This window comes from Sus scrofa, chromosome 7 (assembly GCF_000003025.6).
Source record: "Sus scrofa isolate TJ Tabasco breed Duroc chromosome 7, Sscrofa11.1, whole genome shotgun sequence".
Classification (NCBI taxonomy): domain Eukaryota; kingdom Metazoa; phylum Chordata; class Mammalia; order Artiodactyla; family Suidae; genus Sus; species Sus scrofa.
The window spans coordinates 98,326,878-98,350,563 of NC_010449.5; the positions used below are offsets into that span (position 1 = coordinate 98,326,878).

A 23,686-nucleotide genomic window follows, 5' to 3' on the forward strand; every position below is an offset into this window, starting at 1 on the left:
AGGGAGAAGCCTCTCTGTAATTCCAATAGCAGTTTCCAAAAGAGAGAAGCTGCAAAGAATTCCTGACTTACAGAATCCTATTTAGCCTTTCTGAAGATGTGTAATTAAGTATTATCACTTTTATATTCACATTATATATAGTTTATACCTTTATACGTAAAGTATAAACTTTTACTAGCTCACATAAACTCATCTGGAGTAAATCATGGACATTTTTTTCCCTCTACTTTGTCACATATAACTTACCATACTTTATTATTATTATTATTATTTTGTCTTTTGTCTTTTTAGGGCTGCACCTGGGGCATGTGGAGGTTCCCAGGCTAGGGGTTGAATCAGATCCTTCACCCAATGAGTGAGGCCAGGGATCGAACCTGCAACCTCGTGGTTCCTAGTTAGGTTCGTTAACCACTGAGCCACGATGGGAACTCCTAATTTGCCATCCTTTAAAACTGAGGAACACAGAAGAATTATTCCCAATCCAGGCAGAGATACTCAAGAGTAACAGAAAAATACGCCTAAAATGGTTTCTGCTAGCTTTTATTTGAGAAAATTTACACAAAAATCCCCAATCCAACACTTACAAGTCAATCTGTATAAATCCCACATGCCTCTTTCCATTAAACAAACAGAAAAATGGCTTATGACAGGGGTTTATGACAATAGTATAACAAAGTTTACTTAAACTGTGTTATTCTCATCAATAATTTACAGACTGTGTTAAATAACAGGTTCAAAAACAGAGGAAAGCAGATAACATCCTTGTTTTCAAAGCTGATTTGCTCTTACACCAGTCCTGTCAAAGACAAAAAAATTTTACTTTCCAGATAAAATCAAGGAGTAATATCAATGAAATTGTAAACCAAAAGCACAAATGTCCAAGTTAGTAGTTTCAGCATGAGTAAAAGAAAGGACATGAAAGAATTTGTTTCACAAAGTCACACTTGGGAACAAAACATCAGCAAAATAAAATATTCTCCTCTCCTCTATTTTTTTTTTTATTTGACATTTTGTCAGAACAGAAGATTATAACCAACTGAGTAGCTTTCATTGCTTCTAAAAAGGGGAAAGGCACCAGTCAGAAATATGAAAGAGTATCTTGTTAGGCTAACCATACATAACAGAATTTCACCTTTAAGTGCCTAAAGATAGAGAGCTTAACTCACAGATTTGGTTATTCTCTTCCCCACTTGGATGTATTCTCTGTTGTTTATTATATGTAATACCACAGACAGACTCTCAATACATCTGCTGCCCTTTATGGTGAGGATTTGGCGGCCAGGTTCTTGGAAGCAGTAGTTATCATTTCTTAACAGCAGATGGCAATGTTGCGCAAATTAATGAAACCACTTTTATGCCACACCAGAGGACTTCATACAGGGAGTCAAAAGAAGAGGGCAGGGGGGAAGCCTTTGGGTTCACAGTAGCTGGAACATTAACAGAACAGCCTGTGATTTTAACAACATAACTCGGTCCCTCCTCCCAACCTCTGTACCTTATCCAGGTCATCACAGCAGTGTGCTCTATTAAATTCCAACATGCTGCTGCTTCTCTGAAAGCTGCAAGGCCTAAGTCCTGTAATTCTTGCTATGGCCATTAGACAAGCCCTATAATGGTCAGCAGGGTTAAAAAAGAGATTACAGAAAGGATAAACTCCCACCCACTTTACTAGGAGAAGTGGGGAAAATTTCAAGTGATGTATTTTTCACAATTGTTTATGAACATGGTCATTTACTAATATTTACATTAGTATTGGCCTTTAGGCATTTTATTCCCACAGCGATTCTTAGCTTTGTTTTTACAACGTATATTTTCAAGTATTTACTCTATTCATGATCCTTCCACATGTGTTATTTCTTAATATCTTAATTCTCTAGATGGAACATGTAAGAATAGAAGTCAGTGACTTGCCATGTAAGACTTGGTAAATTTTACTTATTTTTTCTTCTGTATATTTTAAAAATTTAAGCAACCACATTGACAAATGACTTATATCTAGGACATATAAGGACTTCTCGAACACAATAGTATAAATCAACTATATGTCAATTTTAAAAAAAACCCTCAATAATAAAAAGAACACACACAATCTAATCATAAAATGGGCAAAGGAACAGATATTTCATTGAGGAAGATATACAGATGGCAAATAAACACATGAAAAGATATTCAACATCATTAGCTATTAGGAAAATGCAAATTAAAAGCACAATGAAGTATCATTACACTCATCTCTCAAAATGACTAAAAAATAAAAAACAATAATTTAGCAAATACTGATGAAGATGTGGAGAAAATGGATTGGACACAGATGGCTGATGGGGATGCAAAACAAGAATCACTGAAAAAAGAGCAGGACGGTTTCTTACAAAAATAAACATGTGTTTCCCATACAACCCAGCAACTGCTCTCTTGGGGACTTAGCTCAAAGAAATGAAAATTCATGTTCACATAAAGACCTGCACATGAATGTTCACAGCAGCTGTATTAATCATGACCCCAAACTGAAAACGAACCCGATGTCCTTCAATGGATGAATAGCCAAACTGTGGTACATCCACACCATGAAATATTACTGAGCAAGAAAGAGGAAAAACTATTGACATGCAACAACCTGGATGGATTTCTAAAGCATTATGCTGAGTGAAAAAAGTCAATCCCAAAAAGTTACATTCTTTATGATTCCATTTATATCACATTGCTGAAAGGACAAAATTAGAGAGATGGTGAATAGATCAGTGGCTACCAGAGGTTGGGGCTTGAAGGTAAGCAAGGAGGTGACTGTGAGTATAAAAGGGTAGCAAAAGAGATGTGATGGAGCAGTTCTGCATCCTGTGGTCACATGAATCTACACATGTGATAAAGCTGCATGGGACTAAACACACATCAATACACAAAAAGGAAAAAGGTCAAGCAGTTGAGCACAAATATTTTAATTCTCTAAAATGTAATTTTCTTTAAGAGTTATCTACAGTTCAAAGCTCATTTCTATCAGGTGTCACATCCATCGCCCTTTATAAGAGACATAAAATGATGAAAGGGTATCATCAGAAGCTACCTAAACATTTCAGCTAAGGGTCAAGAGAAAGTTAAAGGTTGCCACAGAGAAACCCAAAGAGACAATCAAAGAGACAATCAGAATGAAACAAGTTCAACATGGTCACACAAATCTTGGTAAAGGAACTAGAGTGGAAGCCCAAGCTGGTGAGTAAGTGGGAGAAGGAAAGAAAACATGGTTTACACAGATCATTTGAGGAAACCCAGTACACATGCTGGCTTTGGCATTATCTAGGTAACCCCTATTTTTTGTTGTAGGTGACTCTAGTAATAGTCCTACTGTTGCAAAACCAGTCCAAATCCTACCAAGTTAAAAAAAAGTCCATCTTTAACATGTTGGGTGTAGGTGGTAACCCACATCCACCCACATCCTCCCACACCAAAAGAGACCAGTTCTGGCAAGAAAGCTCCAACGTGCCTTGATGGTGCTGTTGGTAGGATGCCTTAAGCCAGGCACGTCCCAGCGATGTTCTGCTGGCTAAGATACAAGTGGGAGGAGACTGGGCTTTATTACTCAATCAACTTCTTGGCTTTGAAGAAACGACGCAGGTAGAAGACCTGCCAGGTGGCTAGTCCAATGAGGCAGAACATTGAAAAGATGCTGAAGTACAGGACCCGAGTGTTTGTGGATTCTAAAAAAAAAAAACAAAGGCAGTGTAAATGTAATGAAGTAAGGCTTCGCAGGCTAAACAATGGCCAGCGGGAAAGAGCCAGTTAATTAGCTTCACTCTGTTCTCAGGGCTTACAGTAGGATTTCAGATAGTTTTTTCTTAAATTTTCATTATTCTATATATAAATGTTAAAAATTACAAAGATTAGTACTATCAATTTTTTTTTGCTTTTTAGGGTTGCACCCATGGCATATGGAGGTTCCCAGTCTAGGGGTCCAACTGGAGCTTCTGCTGCCAGCCTACACCATAGCCATGGCAATGCAGGATCCGAGCCACCTCTGCTACCTATACCACAGCTCATGGCAATGCAGGATCCTTAACTCACTGAGAGAGGCCAGGGATTGAATCCACAACCTCTTGGTTCCTAGTTGGATTCGTTTCCGCTGCGCCATGATGGGAACTACTAGTACCATCAGTTTGATACTATAAGCTGACTGAGAATATGGTCAACTGCTTATCACAGAAAAAAAATAAACCTATTTCCTTAAAAACCTAACAAGGCTCTCAATAGCAACAAAACTGTAGCAACAACAGCACTGAGGTAAGCAATTATCCGTCCATACTGCCCCCGTTGGCAAAGCTGAGAAAAGGGTATTCCAGAATTTGAATCTGGTATTTGGGGATCTGTCTCCTTTACAGCACTTATTGAGAAACAGCTGCCTTCCCCTCACCATTGGTATCACGCATCTCTTCCTCTCGCTTCTTCATATAGGCAAAATCATTAACAATAGACTCTGAAAGGTCTTCTAGGCGTCGTAGCTCCACCTCCAAAGGTTTGAGCTTCTCAACTTTTGCAATCTGGAAAAGAAAGGAATTATGAAGCCACTCTGAAAAAATTGCTCCAGTCAAGAACACAATGTCAAAAAAATAAAAAATAAAAATAAAACACACACACATGCAACATGTAACAGAGGAATATCTTCAAAAGATTCACCAAACTTAAAATCTCTTCTCTCATTCTAACACATTTAAAATTTAGGGAGTTCTGGAGTTCCCATCGTGGCACAGCGCAAACAAATCCAACTAGGAACCATGAGGTTTCAGGTTCGATCCCTGGCCTTGCTCAGTGGGTCAAGGATCTGGCACTGCTTTGAGCTATGGTGTAGGTCAAAGATGCGGCTCAGATCTGACATTGCTGTGGCTGTGGTATATAGGCCGGCAGCTGTAGCTGTGACTGGACCCCTAGTCTGGGAACCTCCATGTGCCACAGGTGCGGCCTAAAAAAAAAAAAAAGGCAAAATAATAATAATAATAATAAAACTTAGGGAGTTCCCACTGTGGCACAACAGGATTGATAATGTCTCTGGAGTGCTGGGAAACAGGTTCAATCACCTACCTGGCACAGTGGGTCAAGGATCTGGCATTGCCAAAGTCACAGTGTAGGCTGCGGCTGTGGCTCAGATCTGATCCTTGGCCCAGGAACTCCATATGCCACGGGGCAGCCCCCCCAAAAAAATTCCCTTCCCTACTATGTTTCCATCTCAGACTTTTTTTTTTTCCCCCATCTCAGAAGCACTATAATATGGTAGCCTATAAGATGTACTATTTCTCCAAGATTTCTGAGTTTAATAAAACACTTTATTTTGTCCTTCCACTTATGTATAAGGAATAAGTAGTATTATTAGCATAAGCATAATTAAGATTCATAGTATTAGTCAAATGTAGTCTTAAGAAGAAAGCATACCAAATTCCCAATAGAGAATAGGAGTTCCCTTGGTGCAGTGGGTTAAGAATCCAGTATTGTCATTGCAGTGGCTTGGGTCACTGCTATGGCCTAGGTTCAACCCCTTGCCTGGAAACTTCCATAGGCCACAGGTCCAGCCAAAAATAAATAAGTAAATGAAAAATAAAAAATTCCCAAAAGGGAATATAAAGGAATGAGAAACTACATATAATTATAGCATTAAGATAATAACTCAAACTGCAAAATGAGAGAATTGTGGTTTGCTGATTTAAATCATCAGAACTCGGAGTTCCTGTCGTGACTCAGTGGTTAATGAATCCGACTAGGAACCATGAGGTTGTGGGTTCGATCCCTGGCCTTGCTCAGTGGGTTAAGGATATGGCGTTACTGTGAGCTGTGGTGTAGGCCGGCGGCTACAGCTCCGATTAGACCCCTAGCCTGGGAACCTCCATATGCTGCAGGTGTGGCCCTAGAAAAGACAAAAAGACAAAAATTAAGAACAAAACCAAAAAAACATCAGAGCTCAAGAGCCCAGATGAATCCTAGGTCCAATACTAAAAATAAAAATTTGCATCTTGTCATTTAATTACATAGCCATTTATCACAAGAAATCTCCAAGGACTTCCCTGTGTGCTACAGAATGAATTGCGTAAAAATAAATTGTCTTCTTTTTCAACGCAGACCTCTGTGAAACCTCCAAGAGTATTTATTTAGCACCTAAAGGCATATGATATATGACCATAGAGAGGATTTCATTATTCTATTTGTTTTTATCAACCTTAGATTATGATTTGTGGTTTTTTTCCTTTTTACAGCTGTACCTACGGCATACAGAAGTTAATGGGCCAGGGGTCAAACTGGAGCTGCAGCTGAGGCCTCCATCACAGCCACCCCAAAACCAGATGTGAGCCGCATCTATGACCTACGCTGCAGCTACGGCAGCTACGGCAGCTACTGGCCATGCTGGATGCTTAATCCACTGAGCCAGGGCAAAGATCAAACCTGCATCCTCAAGGATACTAGTTGGGTTCCTAACCAGCTAAGCCACAATGGGAATTTCATGATTTGCTTTAAAATGGAAATAAACAACCAGAGCTTTCCATATCTTAAAAACTCATATACTAGTTGCTCCTAATTTTTTTTCCACAGAGAATTCTTGAAAAAATGTTTCTCTATCTGTTAACTCCTTATTTATCATACATTCCCTACAGAACTCCCTGCTTTTTCTTTTCTTTTGTCTAATTTACCTTCCTTGTTCTTCTTCTCTGTTAAATGTTAACAACAGTTAACATGGAATGAATGAGAGCAGTTTGAGGGTGTTCTTGTGATCTCTTGCTGAACTATATATTCTTCATTGAACATAATACGAAGAATAATACAAAGTTATTTAAAATAAAACTAGAAAGTGTTGTTAAGACAGGGATATAAACACTGAGATTATATTTAAGGTACCTAAAATATGGTGATGGATTTGCAATGATCAGTCTAAGTTTTGTTTCACTGGATACCTTTTCTTACAATTTTAAAATGTTGGATAGAGTTAATGGTATGACTCACAGCTGCAGAACAGAATAAAGCTAACTGGGTACAAGAATTGCCCAATGCTTAGTTAGTTACTACACTGAGCTTAACTCTCCTAGCTAAATGCCCAAATGCCAGGTTTTGCCATTAATCTAGAATATATATTTGTTAGTTGATTCCATATGAAGGAGCAGAGCAAAGAAAGTCCCCAGGAAAAAGATACAAGAGATATATAATAAGCTGAACCTTAGGCTGTTCAACATTTCCCCTCCTCATATATACTTTCCCCTCCGAAGCTTCCTGTGTGAAATAGTTTAAAGCCAACAGTATGATACACCTTTAGAGATAGGTGATTTAAAGCTCCCTAAACAGAAACTGGAAGGGAAACTATGGTTGTACTTCTGCAGCTGAAAAAAAAAAAAAATTGTATATGTATATACATGTGTGTGTACCTATGTATGTGTATATATATGTGTACATATGCATATGTATATATTTTGCTTTTTAGGGCTGCACCTGCAGCATATGGACATTCCCAGGCTAGGGGATGAATCAGAGCTACAGCTGCCAGCCTACGCCACAGCCACAGCAATACGGGATCCCAGCCGAATCTGCAACCTACATCACAGCTCACGGCAGTGCCGGATCCCAACCCACTGAGCAAGGCCAGGGATCAAACCCACATCCTCATGGAGACCAGTTGGGTTCTTAAGCTGCTGAGCCATGATGGGAACCCCACTACCTTTATTCTTGACATTAGTTTAAAATCTAGCAAACTTAAAGAATTGCAGAAAGACTAAAACAATAATGAAAACCAACCTGCTATTTCAGTTATCCAACACATCCTGGATACTCAGTGGTATGTAACAAAAATCGTGAATGAATGTATTTCTACATTTAATCTAAACCTATATATCAAAACAAATGTATTTTTTTCAACATTTTAAGACCCTAACAATGCTTTTTGAGTGCTTATTAAGTGCAAAGCACCAAGGTAAATTAGTATGTCCTCTACTCCTACGAAGCTCACAGTCCCAGTAGAGAGGCTCATGTAAAGAGCTGTAACCATAATATAAAGCATTATGTATTAACTTCTACAACTAAGGTACACATTAGGAGTTCCTGTTGTGGCTCAGCAGTAATGAACCCAACTAGTCTCCACGAGGATGTGGGTTCTATGCCTTGCCTCGCTCAGTGGGTTAAGGATCTGATGTTGCTGTGGTGTAGGCTGGCAGCTATAGCTCTGATTCAACCCCTAGCCCAGGAACTTTCATATGCTGTGAATGCAGCCCTAAAAAGACACACACACACACACACACACACACACACACACACACACAGCCCAGGAACTTTCATATGCTGTGACTGCAGCCCTAAAAAGACACACACACACACAGCCCAGGAACTTTCATGTGCTGTGAATGCAGCCCTAAAAAGACACACACACACACACACACACACACACACACACACACACACACACACACAGAGCCCAGGAACTTTCATATGCTGTGACTGCAGCCCTAAAAAGACACACACACACACAGCCCAGGAACTTTCATGTGCTGTGAATGCAGCCCTAAAAAGACACACACACACACAAAAGGTACACATTAAAATTGGAATGTAACAAAAGTAGCACGAGATTAATTATGGTTAGAAGGAGAAAATGGGTGAGCTGGGTCTCACACATTGTATAGGATTTAAAGAGATAAGACAGATATTTAATGCTGAGGGGATCCTATAAACCAAAACATGGAGGGAGGAAAGTGCAGGCCCTGTTTAGGAGGCCATGAATAGTCTGGTTATAAGCAGGCTGGTGTATGTGTGTGTGTGTGTGTGAGTACATACTCGCATGTGTGCACTTGCACACTTACTTGCTTGGGGGTGGGTGGTAGGTAATAGCAAATATAAGGCAAAAAAGTTAGGTGGAACTAAACTGAGGAAGAGGATGAAGAAGGTAGTATAATGAACTAGACCTATTAGTATATATCCAGACTGTGATCCATATTTTATATCCTCTACTCTCACTAATCCTCTAAACCCTATATAGAGTAAATAATATTACTCCTAAATTTCTCAGATGAAGAAATTAAGGCTCAGAGTGTTAGATAACTTGCCCGAGGTCTCAGAGCTTGGTGGAGCAGGGATTGCAATGCAAGTCTGAGTTTACGTTTTATTCTGTGGGTATAAAAATTAGGTGAAGAAAGCCAGATGACTACACTAAGTTTTTTCTGGATCAAAGGTAAAGTTAATGATATATATGAGGCTGCAAGGATCTGGGTAAGTTGTCTAGTTTATCAATCAAACTTCTAGGTTCCATACTGCTATTACTCTAATTTTTAGAGACTAATAGAGTAAAATTTAAAAACAAATTAGCCATGTATTTTCAGGTAGGCGCTCTTCACTTGCCTAGGATGAAGCATTCGAAGACTTTATATCGTAGGCAGTATAAAAAGCTAACAAGAAAACTTCTATCAGCATTCCTACTGACTACTATTCACTACTCTAAACATCTGATTTAATGTTCAAAGTGTCTGTAAGAATGCAAGATTATACATGTTTCATGAAGGCAGGCCATTATTCTTCTAGTCTACTTTTCTCTTCCATGGCTAGAAGGATGACTTGTGTTTTGCCAACAGTTTGATCAAAGCAAAGCCTATCTGACAATGAGCACCACAGGTTCCCCACTAGGAGGCAGCATTCCCCTTGTGGGCTGCATTTAGCCATTCAGTAGGCAAAGAATGTCAAGAGCCTTCATTTTACAAATGAGGAAACTGTCGATTCCATAAAGTTACTTAGTCCTTTGGGTGGAAGACCAAGACTAGCAGAACCATGGTCTCTTGACTACCTAATCCAGGGTCACCGAAGCATTTATTCAGCATCAAAACTTCAAAGCTCTGCTGTAAAATGCAAGCAAAAACAAATCTGACTTTCAAAAGCATGCACACTCAAAGGTAGCCAAATCCTACTGATCTTCCCAGCCTTAACCATGAAGTCTCCTTTAACTACTCCTGTCCACATTGATTCCCTCGTTCCCAAAGGCCTAAGACATGCAGACTGTGCCACACAGCTAACACTCAATTACATATTGTCACAGTCACACTGTTTTGCTTTTATCCTTTCCCCCCACACTAGTTTGGATCTTGAATTCAACAGAATTAAAACGATGTATATTTTGTATAGTCCCACATGCCTGACACACGGTACACACACTCGTCACAGACCCGTTATGTCCATTCTACGCCTTCTTCAAAGGAGCCAACTTTCTCATAGCAGAGAGTAAGGGTTGCGGGTGCCCTGTATGTTAGGAGCACTCCCTGTATGTTAGGAGCACTCTGCAACTACTTTCACTCAGCATTCTTTTTCACAAGGCCCACGACCTAGGAGAAAGTTTTCTCTACCACAGTAACTATCACGCTCATCTGTAGCAGCAGCAGGTACTGTTTGGAAAGCTTGCCCTGCACATCTACAACACCTCCAAAATAACTGTACAATTACTCTTCTTAAACCATATCCAAATCTGCCATTCTTCTCCTGATGCCATGAATCTAAAGAGTTCAGAGTTATATGGAATTGTACACAGGAAAGGTGTTAGATCTGAAAAACTGCTTCTTAAAACATACATGCGAAACCAAGCCCCTTAGAGAATCGCTACTAGATCCTTTGCCCTGGGGAACACTAAGAAACTCAAGAGAAGCTTCTTGAGCTAAGCCAGATTCGGTCAAATTACTCTGTTATCTCCATGCTCTGTTCTGCAGCCCCTGTGAACTGTCGAAGCACAGCAATAAAAGTGAAGACCACTAACACAATCAAGATAATGAAGACAGACCTACATCCAAAGACAAGTCTACTTATGGGGGGGCAGGGGGCCACGTGCGAATCACAGGCTTCTTCACAGAGGGTCAAAAGGTCAACTATGTGCAAAATAAGTCCAGATAATACTGCCAATCTTAGGGCTAAACGAATGAAATTTAGCAAGATCCTATTTACTCTGTCATAGCCACTTGGCAGTTTCCAGAAAGGGAGGAGAAAGGAGCTAAAATCTACTGAACTGATCACCTATGTGTCAGATGGCTTACCCATGTTATTTCATTTAACCCACGTCAATAAAGGAATTTTTGATCTCGTATATAGAAACAGAGTTCTTCCTTCCTGAGGGTATTCAGAGAAACAGAACTCTTGAAAAGTCTTCAGCTGTCGTTCAAACAAGGGCAACTGTGTTTTTGGTGTGTATGTTAGTAGCAAATAGCAGACTAATGGCACCCCTAGGCAAAACAGGATTTCAGTTGTGCTGAAAATGCTGCCATCCAAGCCAAGAGGGGATACACATAGCCCAAGAGCCTGCACATATGTCAGACAACTCCTTCTGGTGGGGTAATAATTGCTTTCATTCCCACAACTGTAAGATTAGACAGTAAGTCCCTGAAGACAGCTGTTCTAGTTCAGAGACCAGAAACGAAAAAGAAATGGCTTAATTCACATACTGATTCTACAGAGATGTTCCCCTCTGAGGGGCAAATGATAGTGGCGAAAGGTCTTAAAATACAACAGAGAGAACCAAGAGTGCTTTATGTCTCAGGACATAAACATTCTTTCTCTTTAAAAATTTCAAACTACAAAAAAGACTATGCTTCTCATCACAAAATAACAACCGTTCTGCCTTTAAATAAGATCACCTTACATTCTGTACTGTTTTTATAGAAGTTACAGGCATTAACTAATCCTCCATAACAACTTAGTAGGTAGCGTAGTGCTCTGCCCAGCTATTAAGACACTGATTACTACTGAATTTTTTTTTTTTTTTTTGCTTTTTAGGGCTGTACCCGCAACATATGGAGGTTCCCAGGCTAGGGGTCTAACTGGCGCTGTAGCCGCCGGCCCTAGCCACAGCCACAGCCACACCATATCCGAGCCTCGTCTGCAACTTACACCACAGCTCACGGCAACAACGGATCCTAAACCTGCTGAGTGAGGCCAGGGATCGAACCTGCAACCTCACGGTTCCTAGTCGGATTCGTTTCTGCTGCACCACAACGGGAACTCCACTACTGAATTTTAAAGGACCACGTGGGATTTTAGAATTATGAAGTCCGCAAATGTGAGGAGAGAGATGCTGAATGAGAAAAAAATTAAAAGAAACGTACCACTTTCCTGAATTTAAATACCGACACAGAAGGGCTCCATCCTCTGGAGATAAAGGCTCTCCTTTGCCTCAAGGGCCTGAAACTAAATGCTTCGAAACCTCTACTTATGCTCAGTGCTCTCTGGTAATTAACCAAGGAACAAGTGCTTTCTATTATTCATGTTCTTGTCATAGGCATTAGCCCAGAGACAAGTAACAGATATTTTTTTAAAAAAAATTTTAGGTAGTTCCCGTTGTGGTGCAGCAGAAACGAATCTGACTAGGAACCATGAGGTTGTGGGTTTGATCCCTTGCTTCTCTTATCAGGCTAAGGATGTGGCGTTGCCATGAGCTGTGGTATAGGTCACAGAGGTGGCTCAGATCCCACACTGCTGTGGCTGTGGCGTAGGCCAGCAGCTGTAGCTCCGATTTGACCCCCAGCCTGGGAATGTCCGTATGCTACAGATGCAGCCCTAAAAAGTGGGGGAAAAAATTTACTATAGGTGATTTACAATGTTCTGCCAATTTTTGAGCAAGGTTAAGGGAACCTAGCCACAGACTGAGAAAAGGGCTGGGTTTTGGCCTATGTCAAAACCACTTCCTTTCTGCCTCAGTCTGATCTGCTTTTTTGGGGGGTGGGGGAATGGGGAGGTAGGTCACTGAAGAAAGTATTGGGAGGAGTTTCTTGGTTAAGAAAAAGACTTTAGAGCTGTGTTGTAACCATGTGCGTAAAGAAAGGCTTAGGACGCGACAGACTTCCGAAGCAGGAAGCAGGCAAAGGAAGCACTGTGGTTTCCTTTCTGCTAGGGATTCCCCTCCTGGGTTAAGTAAAAGGTCAGGAAAAATAAAGGACTTTTCCCAGTGTTAACAAAGTCCAAGGATGATGGCAATTCCAGGAGGTATAGGTTCTAAAATGCTATCTGACAGCCCACATCATTCTATATGTAAACTCACCATAATACCATCTATTTTAGAGAAGAACAAACTATGTCTAATATAAACCAAGTGTCCTGTTATTTAATATATAACACCTACTGATGGCCATCATATTAGAGGGGAAAAGTCACAAAAGGCAAAATTCCACATAAAAGCAACTCAATGAATGCTTGCCTAGAGAATTGTCTGAGGTGGATGATACAGCAGCAGTACTCAAAAACTGAAAATCATTTCACCTACTCTTCTACCTCATAATAATATAACATTTTTCTTAGTGTTTTAGACCTTACAACAGCACTTTAACATATTATATTGTTTAAATATAATCAGGATTCTCCTGAATCATAAACACTTAAAAGGATTTTTCGATTTACTCCTAAATTCATCAGACAAAGAGGCTCTTGCTTTAACTCTTTTAACTAAACTATCCTGAAGCCAGAAACAAGCAAGAGTCTCCACTAGGAACTGTCTTCCACTCACAGCTCCATCAATTGCTCCTGTTTCCTGCCTACAAATAACTCAGTCTAGTTTTGTTCAACTGAACCCATGAACTAGGAAAAAGAGGCAAGACCTGGAGAGCTGCAATTATTGCAGTACTACTTCCTGTTGAAGAAGCAGCCAGTGGCTTCCAGTCTTCTTCCATTTTAGGATATTTCCCTTCTAAGTTCTGACCAAAGATAGAACAATTTCTCCCGCTCCATCATTTCTAGAGAATTTGCTTAAATCACTTAAAGCAACTTTCCTTTGTTTATTCAGTTTACCTTCTTCAAAAGCCATTTGTATTTCCTACACCCCATCTTTTCTTCATGCCTTCGGGTACTGTTGTAGAAAGACTCTGATCTGGGTAAAAACATGCTAATCTTTCTATAAAGATCAATCCTCCAATCTTAAATAGTTCTTGTGGTTTTTCAAAGGTGCTCTTCATTTGAAGAGCCTTTTTTGTGCTGCCTCCAGAGTCTCTCATGAAAGGGATAGGAAGGGCTCAGTCCCCCTTCCCCTTATTCTATGCACACTTCCACCTTCCTACCACCCAAATAAAGGTCTGTTTTTGTTCTCTACGATACTTCTGGTTAGCAAAAATCCTAATCTCGGAGTTCCTGCTGTGGCGCAGTGGAAGCAAATCTGACTAGGAACCATGAGGTGGGTTCGATCCCTGGCCTCACTTGGTGGGCTAGGGATCTAGCGTTGCCATGAGCTGTGGTGTAGGTCACAGATGTGGCTCAGATCTGGCGTTGCTGTGGCTGTGGGGTAGGCTGGCAGCTGTATCTCAGATTCAATCCTTAGCATGGGAACGTCCATTCGCCGAGGGTAAAAAAGCAAAACAAAAACAAAGCAAAACAAAACACACCTAATCTCTTGCAGTTTTTCTTCCATCTTGCTCTCTTTCTGAAAAATTTGAAATTGAAATTATTTTAACTAAAAGCTACTTTTGACTACTACATTTCTCAAAGACAGCACAGTTGTTCAAGTCTAAATAGCAATGAATCCATGCCCTAGTTTTATACATAGCTGTCACTCTGGGAATAAAAGCCATAGGGATTAAAACCAAATCACTTCTCTTAACCTTGAACATTAACATATAAATGAATTCCGGCTTTAAAAAATTACAACTATATATCTGGTTTCTGTCTCAAGAGCACTAATAGCATATACTTAAGTGTTTCATCATACCAACATTTCTATGGGACAGTTGGTCCAGTCACTTGGCTGACAGCACAGCCAGAATTATTGTTCAAGGCTGTTAACATAACTTTTTATATCAAGCTGGTTGTCACATGACTGCTGAGAAAACCACAGCCTTCTGGGCAAAGCACAGCCTGCTGGCCTGACTAGGTCACAGAAACCTCACAGACCAGCATGCTGCTGCCTCTACTGGCTGTTACAGCAGGACATACCTCTTCGTAATTTTTTGCCTCCACTCCATGCTTCATGTCTAGGATCACGAGTTGGTCAGGTATCCGCCCTGTTCCTGAGAAAGAAATCAAAGGATTCATTGTGCGGAATATTTAAAATTCCGGGAAATCACCCACCCACCCTCTCTCTCCCTCCCTAACCCCTACCCTCTCAATAGAGGGAAATAGCCTCAACTCCTCCCCCTACTCAGCTGCAGAAAATTCCTGGCTCTGGCTAAAAATCACAAGCATTCCAGACAAAGCCTCTATCTGTGAGGGGGGCCAGAAAGCAACGAGAACACGCTGCTGGCAAACATCTCTGAGGGAGCAGCACACAAGATATGTAGTTGGCACCACAGAGGAATAGAACCAGAGAAGAGAAAACACACTGGCTTATTGGATTAGGAAATAAAACTCCAAAGTCAAAACATCATACAACTGACTGGCATACAAACCCGGAGGTAGTGGGCACCAGCTTAGGCCGAAAAGTACATTTCCACATCTAAAAAGGCTGACCCATGAAATTCTGAGAGAAGGATTACTGCATACACGCTAAGCCTGAATTTACTTAATACAAATACAAGTACTGAAAAGACCACAGCATTTATCTAATATTTTATAGGACTAAAGTATTTTGGTCAATGTAAGGCCATTTCAATAAGTAAACAAAATGTTATAGAACTAGTCCCACAAAACCCTTACAAGAGAAGAGCCCAAGAAGAAACTTGACAAAAAGAGTACAGTTCTTGGAGATACTTCTTAAAAGAGGAATGTTAATTTGGGATAGTAGGATCAACAGAGCAATGTTCATATTAGAAAAGGCAATCTGCCTTTTTTGGGGGGGTGGATCTTTTTAGGGGCACACCCATGGCATATGGAAGTTCCCAGGCTGGGGCTGAATCAGGGCTGCTGCTGGCCTATGCCACAGTCACAGCAACGCCAAATACGAGATGGGTCTGCATCCTACACCACAGCTCACACTAACACCAGATACTTAACCCATTGAGCAAGGCCAGGGATTGAACCTGCATCCTCATGGATACTAGTTGGGTGCGTTACCACTGAGCCACCACAGGAACTCTAGGAAAAAGTAATCTGATTCAGCTTGATCAGAAAGAATTCTAATCTTAAATCATCAAGTGGGAGTAAAGGGACTGGAGTGGTTCAAAAGAGCCCCAGAAAATTGCTCAGTCCCAATTCCCTGGAATTTACCCGATTACTTATAAATTTCAAAACTGCCTGCATGAAATTAGGAGTTTTGGAAACGGTGCCACTTAAGCACTTGGGTTCCTAAGACCATAAGCCAGAGAATGCACTGAACACTGAGAGACACTGGAGATTTTCTGAGATGGACTGAAGCCAAATCAATAACTACTCATTTAGAGCTCACTAGGAACTAGAACTGTGCTAGATATTTCAATCTCTGCCTTCAAATAATACAATGGGCATCTAATACATAAATATGCATAACAGCTACAGTGAAAATGCAAAGCAGTATAAAACTTTAAGGGTAAAAAAAAAAAAAAAGGTTCAGATAATCCCAGCTATGAAGCAAAAGTTAGAGGAGGTGAGAGATTAGTTGTGGACAGACTTTACTCAAGAGGTAGCACCTGAAGGCAGACAAGGTATGGTAGGCAGAAGGAAACACATGAGCAAAGACTTACTGAAAGGAGTGTGTGGCATGTTTAAAAGACAGTAAAGAAATCCTTCTTGGAGTTCCTGTCATGGCTCATCGGTTAGCAAACCTGACTAGCATCCATGAGGACACAGGTTCGATCCCTGGCCTCTCTCAGTGGGTTAAGGATCCAGCATTGCTGTGAGCTGTGGTGTAGGTTGCAGACACAGTTCGGATCTGGCGTGGCTGTGGCTGTGGTATGGGCTGGCGGCTACAGCTCCAATTAGACTCCTAGCCTGGGAACTTCCATATGCCATGGGTGTGGACCTAAAAAGACAAAAAAAGACCAAAAAAAAAAAAAAAAAAAAGAAAGAAATTCTTCTGGATAGACTAGAAAGATAAATTTGAGAGCAATAAAATAAGAAAGAACAGTAGGATCAAGAAATTAAGACAAGTCACAGATAGCTTCTGAGCACTGAACCAATGTTTCCCAAAGAAAACAAAAAACTACACCCAGAGAGTTCTCTTCTCCCAAATCCAATGTGCAGTGCTGATCATAACATCGCCCATAAGAGATTCAATACAAAAATTTTGATTCTCCTTCCTCATTTAAAAAACTGTGAAATCCAAGCAGCTCACAGCTCCACCTGGTCCAAACAGATTCTTCCCACTGTCTGTTCACCACAGCACAGCTTCAGCATTATTCAAACACGAGTGAAACCACAAAACCACAGACCACCTGAGTCCAGACCATATAGTCTCTTGCACAGAAGAGACAGCCCATCCCATTGGTTGGTATCGTGGCCCTCAAGGGTTTCCTTTGTAAAAAGATGTTTTAGTAATTTCTCTCCGCATTTGCCTGGCAATGTTTTAAAAGGTCCTCCAAAGACTACAAGGTATAAGGTCTTCTTATCAGAATAAAGAGAGAATACAAACTAAAAATTGAGTGCTGACTATTTCTGTGTGTGTATACAAACATTTATACATGTGTATACACATACATACAAATATATACACACTTTTTTTTTTTTTTTTTTGCTTTTCAGGGCCACACCTGTGACGCATAGAAGCTCCCAGGCTAGGAGTCGAATTGGACCTGTAGCTGCTGTCCTACACTATAGCGATAGCACGCCAGACCCAGACTGCATCCTCGACCTACACCAGCTCATGGCAATGCCAGATCTTTAACCGCACTGAGCGAGGCCAGGGATCAAACCCACATCCTCATGGATACCAGTTGAGTTTGTCACAGCTGAGCCACGACGGGAACTCCTTATACACACATTTTAATACCAGTTCCTGAGCAATTACATGGATAGTACCAGCACAAAAGATACTCATGGCTCGGCAGGTTAAGTATCTAGCATCGTCACTGCCATGGCTGTGATACACACACACACACACGTATATATGCCAATCAGTAAGTGATGCACTATTCAGAGGAAACCACACTGACCTCCTTGCTGTTTCTGAGACACGCTCAGCATCTTGAGGCATTTGCTTTTTCTCCAAAGCCCTCATTACCACTGGACTTATACTTGTCTACTGTCTGTTTGCTCCAATGAAAATGTAAGCTCCATTGAGAGCACAGACTTCTGTTTTATTCACTGCTATAATATCCTCAACACCAAGAACAGTGCTAGATGAATCAACTGATGGAGATATTGAGCAGACTAGAATGGTTGAGAAATGTATGGATATGGGAATATACATATATGGGAAGAGAGCGTTTTGTTTTAGCAAATGAATAAATGCGACATGTTTAGAGGATGGGGCAGAATGGCTGGGGCCTGATGAGCAGTGGAAGATATGGTTGGATGGAGCAAGAGTATAAAGACTACTAAATGCATGATGCCTAAAGTCCCTTCCAGTTAGAAAATTCTGTGATTCTGGGATTCATTCTATCGAACAGGAATATTTCTACCCCAAGGAAGGTGGGGCAGTGCGTTAAGGATACGGCATTGCCATGGCTGGGTCGTAGGCCATAGCTGCAGCTCAGGTTTGATCCCTGGCCCAGGAACTTCCATATGCTGTGGGTATAGCTGAAAAAGGGGAGGGATAGGATAGGAAGGGAAAGCTGAAAAACGACAGACATGATAAAAGATGTGTTTTAGGAGATAAACGTGATAGCAATATTTGAACATATTAAAAGCAGGGATATCAGAAGCTTAATGACACCATCCATGATTTAAGATTAGAATTCAGATTTGTGTGGTGACAGATACAGGAGGTATTTTGAAAGAAGTACCAGCATAACTTAATGAGAGGCTGGAAAAGACAAACACCAGTAATTTCAAAAACATTAGCCCGAGTAATTGGGGAGGTGGTGGTAATACTGATGAGTGAAGGGAACTAATTTGAAAGAGAAGATCATGGATACAGTCTTAGATGCCTGAGTTCTGAAGTAAGAACGCACAACTATATGGAAATGTCTAGAATACCGCTGAGATATCCAGGTACTGGCAGGAGTGAGGGAGGCAGAAAAGTATCGGTCATGAAATCACTATTAAAGCCCTTAATTTTCTATTTTTAATCTGTTATTCCATTTACTTCATGAGACCTCCTTTAGCTTTTAGGCTAAATTGACTCATTTTAGATCATGGGGTCAATTCTTGTTTTTTTAAAGGTCACATTTGTGGCATATGGAAGTTCCCCAGCTAGGGGTCGAATCAGAGCCATGGCTGCTGGCCTACACCACAGCCACAGCAACGCCAGATCTGAGCCACGTCTGCGACTTACACCACAGCTCAGGGCAACGCCGGATCCTTAACCCACCAAGTGAGGCCACGGATTGAACCTGCATCTTCATGGATACTAGTCGGGTTTGTTACTGCTGAGCCATGATGGGAACTCCATGGGGTCAATTCTTGGTTAACTGTCAAAAGCAGCTAGTTCACCTGTTATTCCTGGGAATCTACTGGTGTCATCAGCAAAAGTGCTTGCTCTTCTAGGATTGCTATGTTCTGAATATTCTATAAATGTAAAACTGCCAGGATTCCTTTTGCTACCTACCATACAGAGAAAGCCTAAGAATAAAATCAGATGGAGGCAAAAAAAGAGGGTGGGGCATCTCTAAAAACGAGGTAAGGTTCCAATGATATTGCTAAAAACCCTAAGATCCAGCTGTACCTGAAGTCAGCCCTAAACTGTAAACTTCCTGGTTCAGAATCACACTTTCTCTTCATCCTCTTTAGCAAGTTTGAGTTATGTTTTTGTGTCCTGTAGCCCCAAACCATCCCAACTAAATATAACAGGTATAAATGCATGGATTAGAATCTCGTGTCCTTGAAGCTGAAGAATAAGGAGTGGAAAGGTACCTACCACTGAGCCAGAAGCCATCAGGTAATCAGCCTAAAAATTACTACGGGCTCTTGGCCTTGAGATGCACAGAAGATGCCACAGCAAGATATTAGGACTAGGAAATAGCAAATGCCTTGGAGACCAAAACTGTCTCTGGGCGCTCCTCACTGGTGAGGATATCTACACTCTTCTCTGAGTGTGTGACTTTGACTTCTGCCACTACTTTTTTGTTCTTTTTGCATACACTGTGCTTCCAATCAACTGTGCTTGCTTTACAAAAAAAAACCCCAAAACAAACAAAAAAACCCCCAAATACCTTGCTGTATGTTATTTGTCAGGGAGACCCTACTTCTAATCTCCAAGAAAACATGTCACTAGCATATAAATGCGCTATTTTTAGCATCTATACCAAATTAACTCTACCATTCAGGCCAAGTATAACATAGCACGCAAAAGACGCCTGCTCCTGCACATGAAGAACTCTACTGACGAGCCAACTTTCACTGACAAGTGTGTGCACCCCAGCAAATGGAGTTTTCACTTCCACTTTCCATCCAGTGCAGGAGAGAAAGTTCATGCTCTAACCTGCTTAGAAGATGATGCTTAATTCAGGGAGAACACTCTGATTTACTTACCCTTGCTCTCAAAACACACTTCAAACATGTCATAATCTTCAGTGGTAAAGGCAAACTTCCCCTTGGTTGCATCCTCCTTGGAGTACAGAATATGGCCAGCAGAATCTGTTATCTAAAATTTAAAAAAGTTAAGTAAGAATAGGCAGCAATAATAAATAGCAGTAATAGTAAGCCAGGATCTCCTGCCACGAACGACATTGATCGTTCATTATTTTGTCAAGCATTTAAGGTCCCTGGATCTGCACCGGTCACTAGGGAAACAAGGAAGTGTAAGATGGTTCCTTCAAAGGGCTTAAGAGCATAAATGAGGAGAAGAATAAGAAATGGGACAACTTTGCTGCAGTGTAGAGAGTGCACTGCTAAAGGCATGCTCAGGTGTCACCAGATTATGGAGGGTCACAGAGTGTATCGTGAAGGAGGAGACTCAAAAGCCAAGTCCTGAAGGATGAGCTGCAATCAAGGGACGAATAGGGGTAAAGAATAGCGGTAAAGAAGAAAGCAAATGTGAAGGCTGGGTCCAGAAAAACACAAAGCAAACAAACAAAAAAAGAGGGTACTATCATAACACTAATAGCTAACATTTATTAAGCGCTAACTGTTGAGTGCTATGCCAAGTGCTTTACATGCATTTTTTTTTTTTTTGGTCTTTTGTCCTTTTAAGGCCACACCCGCAGCTTACGGAGGTTCCCAGGTTAGGGGTCTAATCAGGGCTGTTGCTGCCAGCCTACGCCAGAGCCACAGCAACACTAGATCTGAGCCATGTCTGCAACCTACACCACAGCTCATGGCAGTGCTGGATCCTTAACCCACTGAGCGAGGTCAGGGATTGAACCTGCAACCTGACGGTTCCTAGTCAGATTCGTTTCTGCTGCACCACGACAGGAACTCCTACATGCAATTTTTAATTTAATCTTCACTTTAACCCTATAGGTAAGAAGTATTATTCCTCCCATGTTCCACAGGAGGAAACTAAGGCACAGAGCGGTTAAGTGACTGGATCATGTAGAACCACGACATCATGCTAAGGAGTTTATTTTGTACAAAGTGGGAAGGCGACGAAGAATTTGAAATGAGGTGATGTGATTCAATTTGCAGTTTGGAAAGATGCATCTGATAACACTGTGATGATAGACTTAATTAAGAGGGACAAACTAGAGATAAGATGGGCTAGGACACTATTCCAATACTCCAGGTTAGACATGATGAAGGCTTTGGATATGAACAGAAGGGGTCAGATTTGAGGGATTTTAAAATGGGAAAGCCCACAAGAAAAGACCAAAAAGTGAATGCCCACAAGGATCGAGTAAGCAGCATAACCAAGTCTAATGGGCCAGTACAAGTCCACAGGGTGTGGAGAACAATGCGGTGAAACAGGGAAGATAGGAGTGTCTCAAGGGAGAAACCAATTACTACCTACCATGGCATGTCAGGTTTTTAGATCATCCAATTTCCTAAAAGAACCTAAAAGTTTTAACTTTTATTTGAAATCTTCTAGTTTTAAAATCCTTGCAACCAATCCCAACATTTGAAAAACTATCTCAAGGCCAAACAAAAGATGTCTAGGAGCTCCTGCTGTGGCTCAGAGGGAACGAATCTGACTTAGTATCCACAAGGATGAAGGTTTGATCCCTGGCCTCGCTCAGTGGGTAAAGGATCTGGAGTTGCCGTGAGCTGTGGTGTAGGCTGAAGACACGGCTCGGATCTGGTGCTGCTGTGGCTGTGGTGTAGGCCAGTAGCTACAGTTCTGATTTGACCCCTAGCCTGGTAACCTCCGTATGCCGAAGGTGCGGCCCTAAAAAGACAAAAAAAAAAAAAAAAAAAAAAAATGTCTACAGAACAACTTCTTCTGGGCCACCAATATCTGACCTCTGCACAAGACAGGAAGAAAGACTAAAATCATATAGAAGAACTGCTGGAGAGCACTGAGGTCTCACCTGAGATCAGGGACCATGGACTTCTAGTGGTCACACCTAGCAGCCAAGATATAGGAGCAAAGAAAAGTAGTAAGTGATTTAGGTCTGGGGTTTTGCACCTGAGTGGTTTGGAAGAATAAAGGGAGTAAGGGGAGTTCCTGCTGTGGCACAGTAGGTTAAAGGATCCAGCATTGCCACAGCCACGGTGTTATGTTGCAGCTGCAGCTTGGATTCAATCCCTGGCCCAGGAACTTTCATATGCTACAGGTGCAGCCATAAAAAAAGGAAAGATTCTTTTAAAAAGGGATTAAAGAATTATTTTATAAACTTTACCTACGCAGTCTTTAATCCTCACAACAATCCTGGAGAAGCCAGTCTTATTATCCCCATTTTATTGATGCAAAAATGTAGTAATCCATCCATTACCACAGAGTTAAAAACTGTGTGTGTGGATTTGAAGATAGGGTCTAAAACCCATGTTCTTTCCACATTCCATCTTGCCTCCCCACAAAAAGAATGGCTGAAAGAAATGGAATGCACAGAAGCCAAGAAAGACTAACAGAATCTGATGGATTCTTTGGGTCAATGCAAGTCAGACAGCCTGAGAGTCCTCCTGAGTGGGGACAGAGCAGTGTTCAGTCTGCGTTCTCTACCTTAGAGGGATTAGCAGGCAGCCACAAGGTAGAGGTCTTGAAGTTAGCAATAAATAAAACAATTTGCACGGGAACGCTTAGCCCTGAAGACTCCTAAAGGCCTCTTTTTATGGGATATTTTTCCTGAATTACCAACTAAAAGAAAAAGCAAAACAAAGGACTACTTGAGAACTTTATTATAGGGCAAAAATGTCTGGGAACTAATCATTAAATCCCAAAGTACTGTGTAGTCACCAGGGTAGTGCCATTCTTTCTTCAGAACCTGCTCACCATCAGATACTCACACTTCCCCATTCCCTAGCCCCCCAAAGACAATGATAATTCTTAAGAGCAAACAGGAAGTCAAACATCAGGAATAACAAATTTTCATATTCTAAGCTTATCTAAAAACTCTAATTTGGATTTGGCTCCTATGAATAAAGTTGTAAAGATGTAGAATTTCTCCAAGGCATAGGTGGATAAAAATAAGCTTCCAGATTTGCTCATTGTATTAGTTTAATTCTTAAGGGAGAAGGAAAGGATTAAATGAAAGCAGCAGAGGATATCAGGAAATAAGCACCAAGGGTACAGCATGGAACAGTCATCCCAGATGTCATCATGCCCAAGGTCAAGGAAGGAAAGAGGCCAGGTCACTGGCCTATGACAAACAACCAAACTTATTCAGGCTTACAAGATTTGGCACAC

The 23,686-nt window shown here is 41.0% G+C and overlaps 1 protein-coding gene across 1 annotated transcript in view; it reads right to left on the reverse strand.

Annotated features, from left to right (window-relative positions):
- The window catches only part of TMED10 (transmembrane p24 trafficking protein 10), a 35,251-nt gene continuing 12,089 nt past the window's right edge, over positions 525-23,686 (reverse strand). Inside the window, exons 2-5 of the mRNA XM_001926711.5 lie at positions 20,437-20,548; positions 14,890-14,963; positions 4,400-4,526; positions 525-3,689 (exon numbers count right to left, since the gene is read on the reverse strand). Of these exons, the coding sequence (XP_001926746.1) occupies positions 3,568-3,689; positions 4,400-4,526; positions 14,890-14,963; positions 20,437-20,548 (435 nt within the window). The 3' untranslated portion in view covers positions 525-3,567. The remainder of the gene's footprint in view (positions 3,690-4,399; positions 4,527-14,889; positions 14,964-20,436; positions 20,549-23,686) is intronic.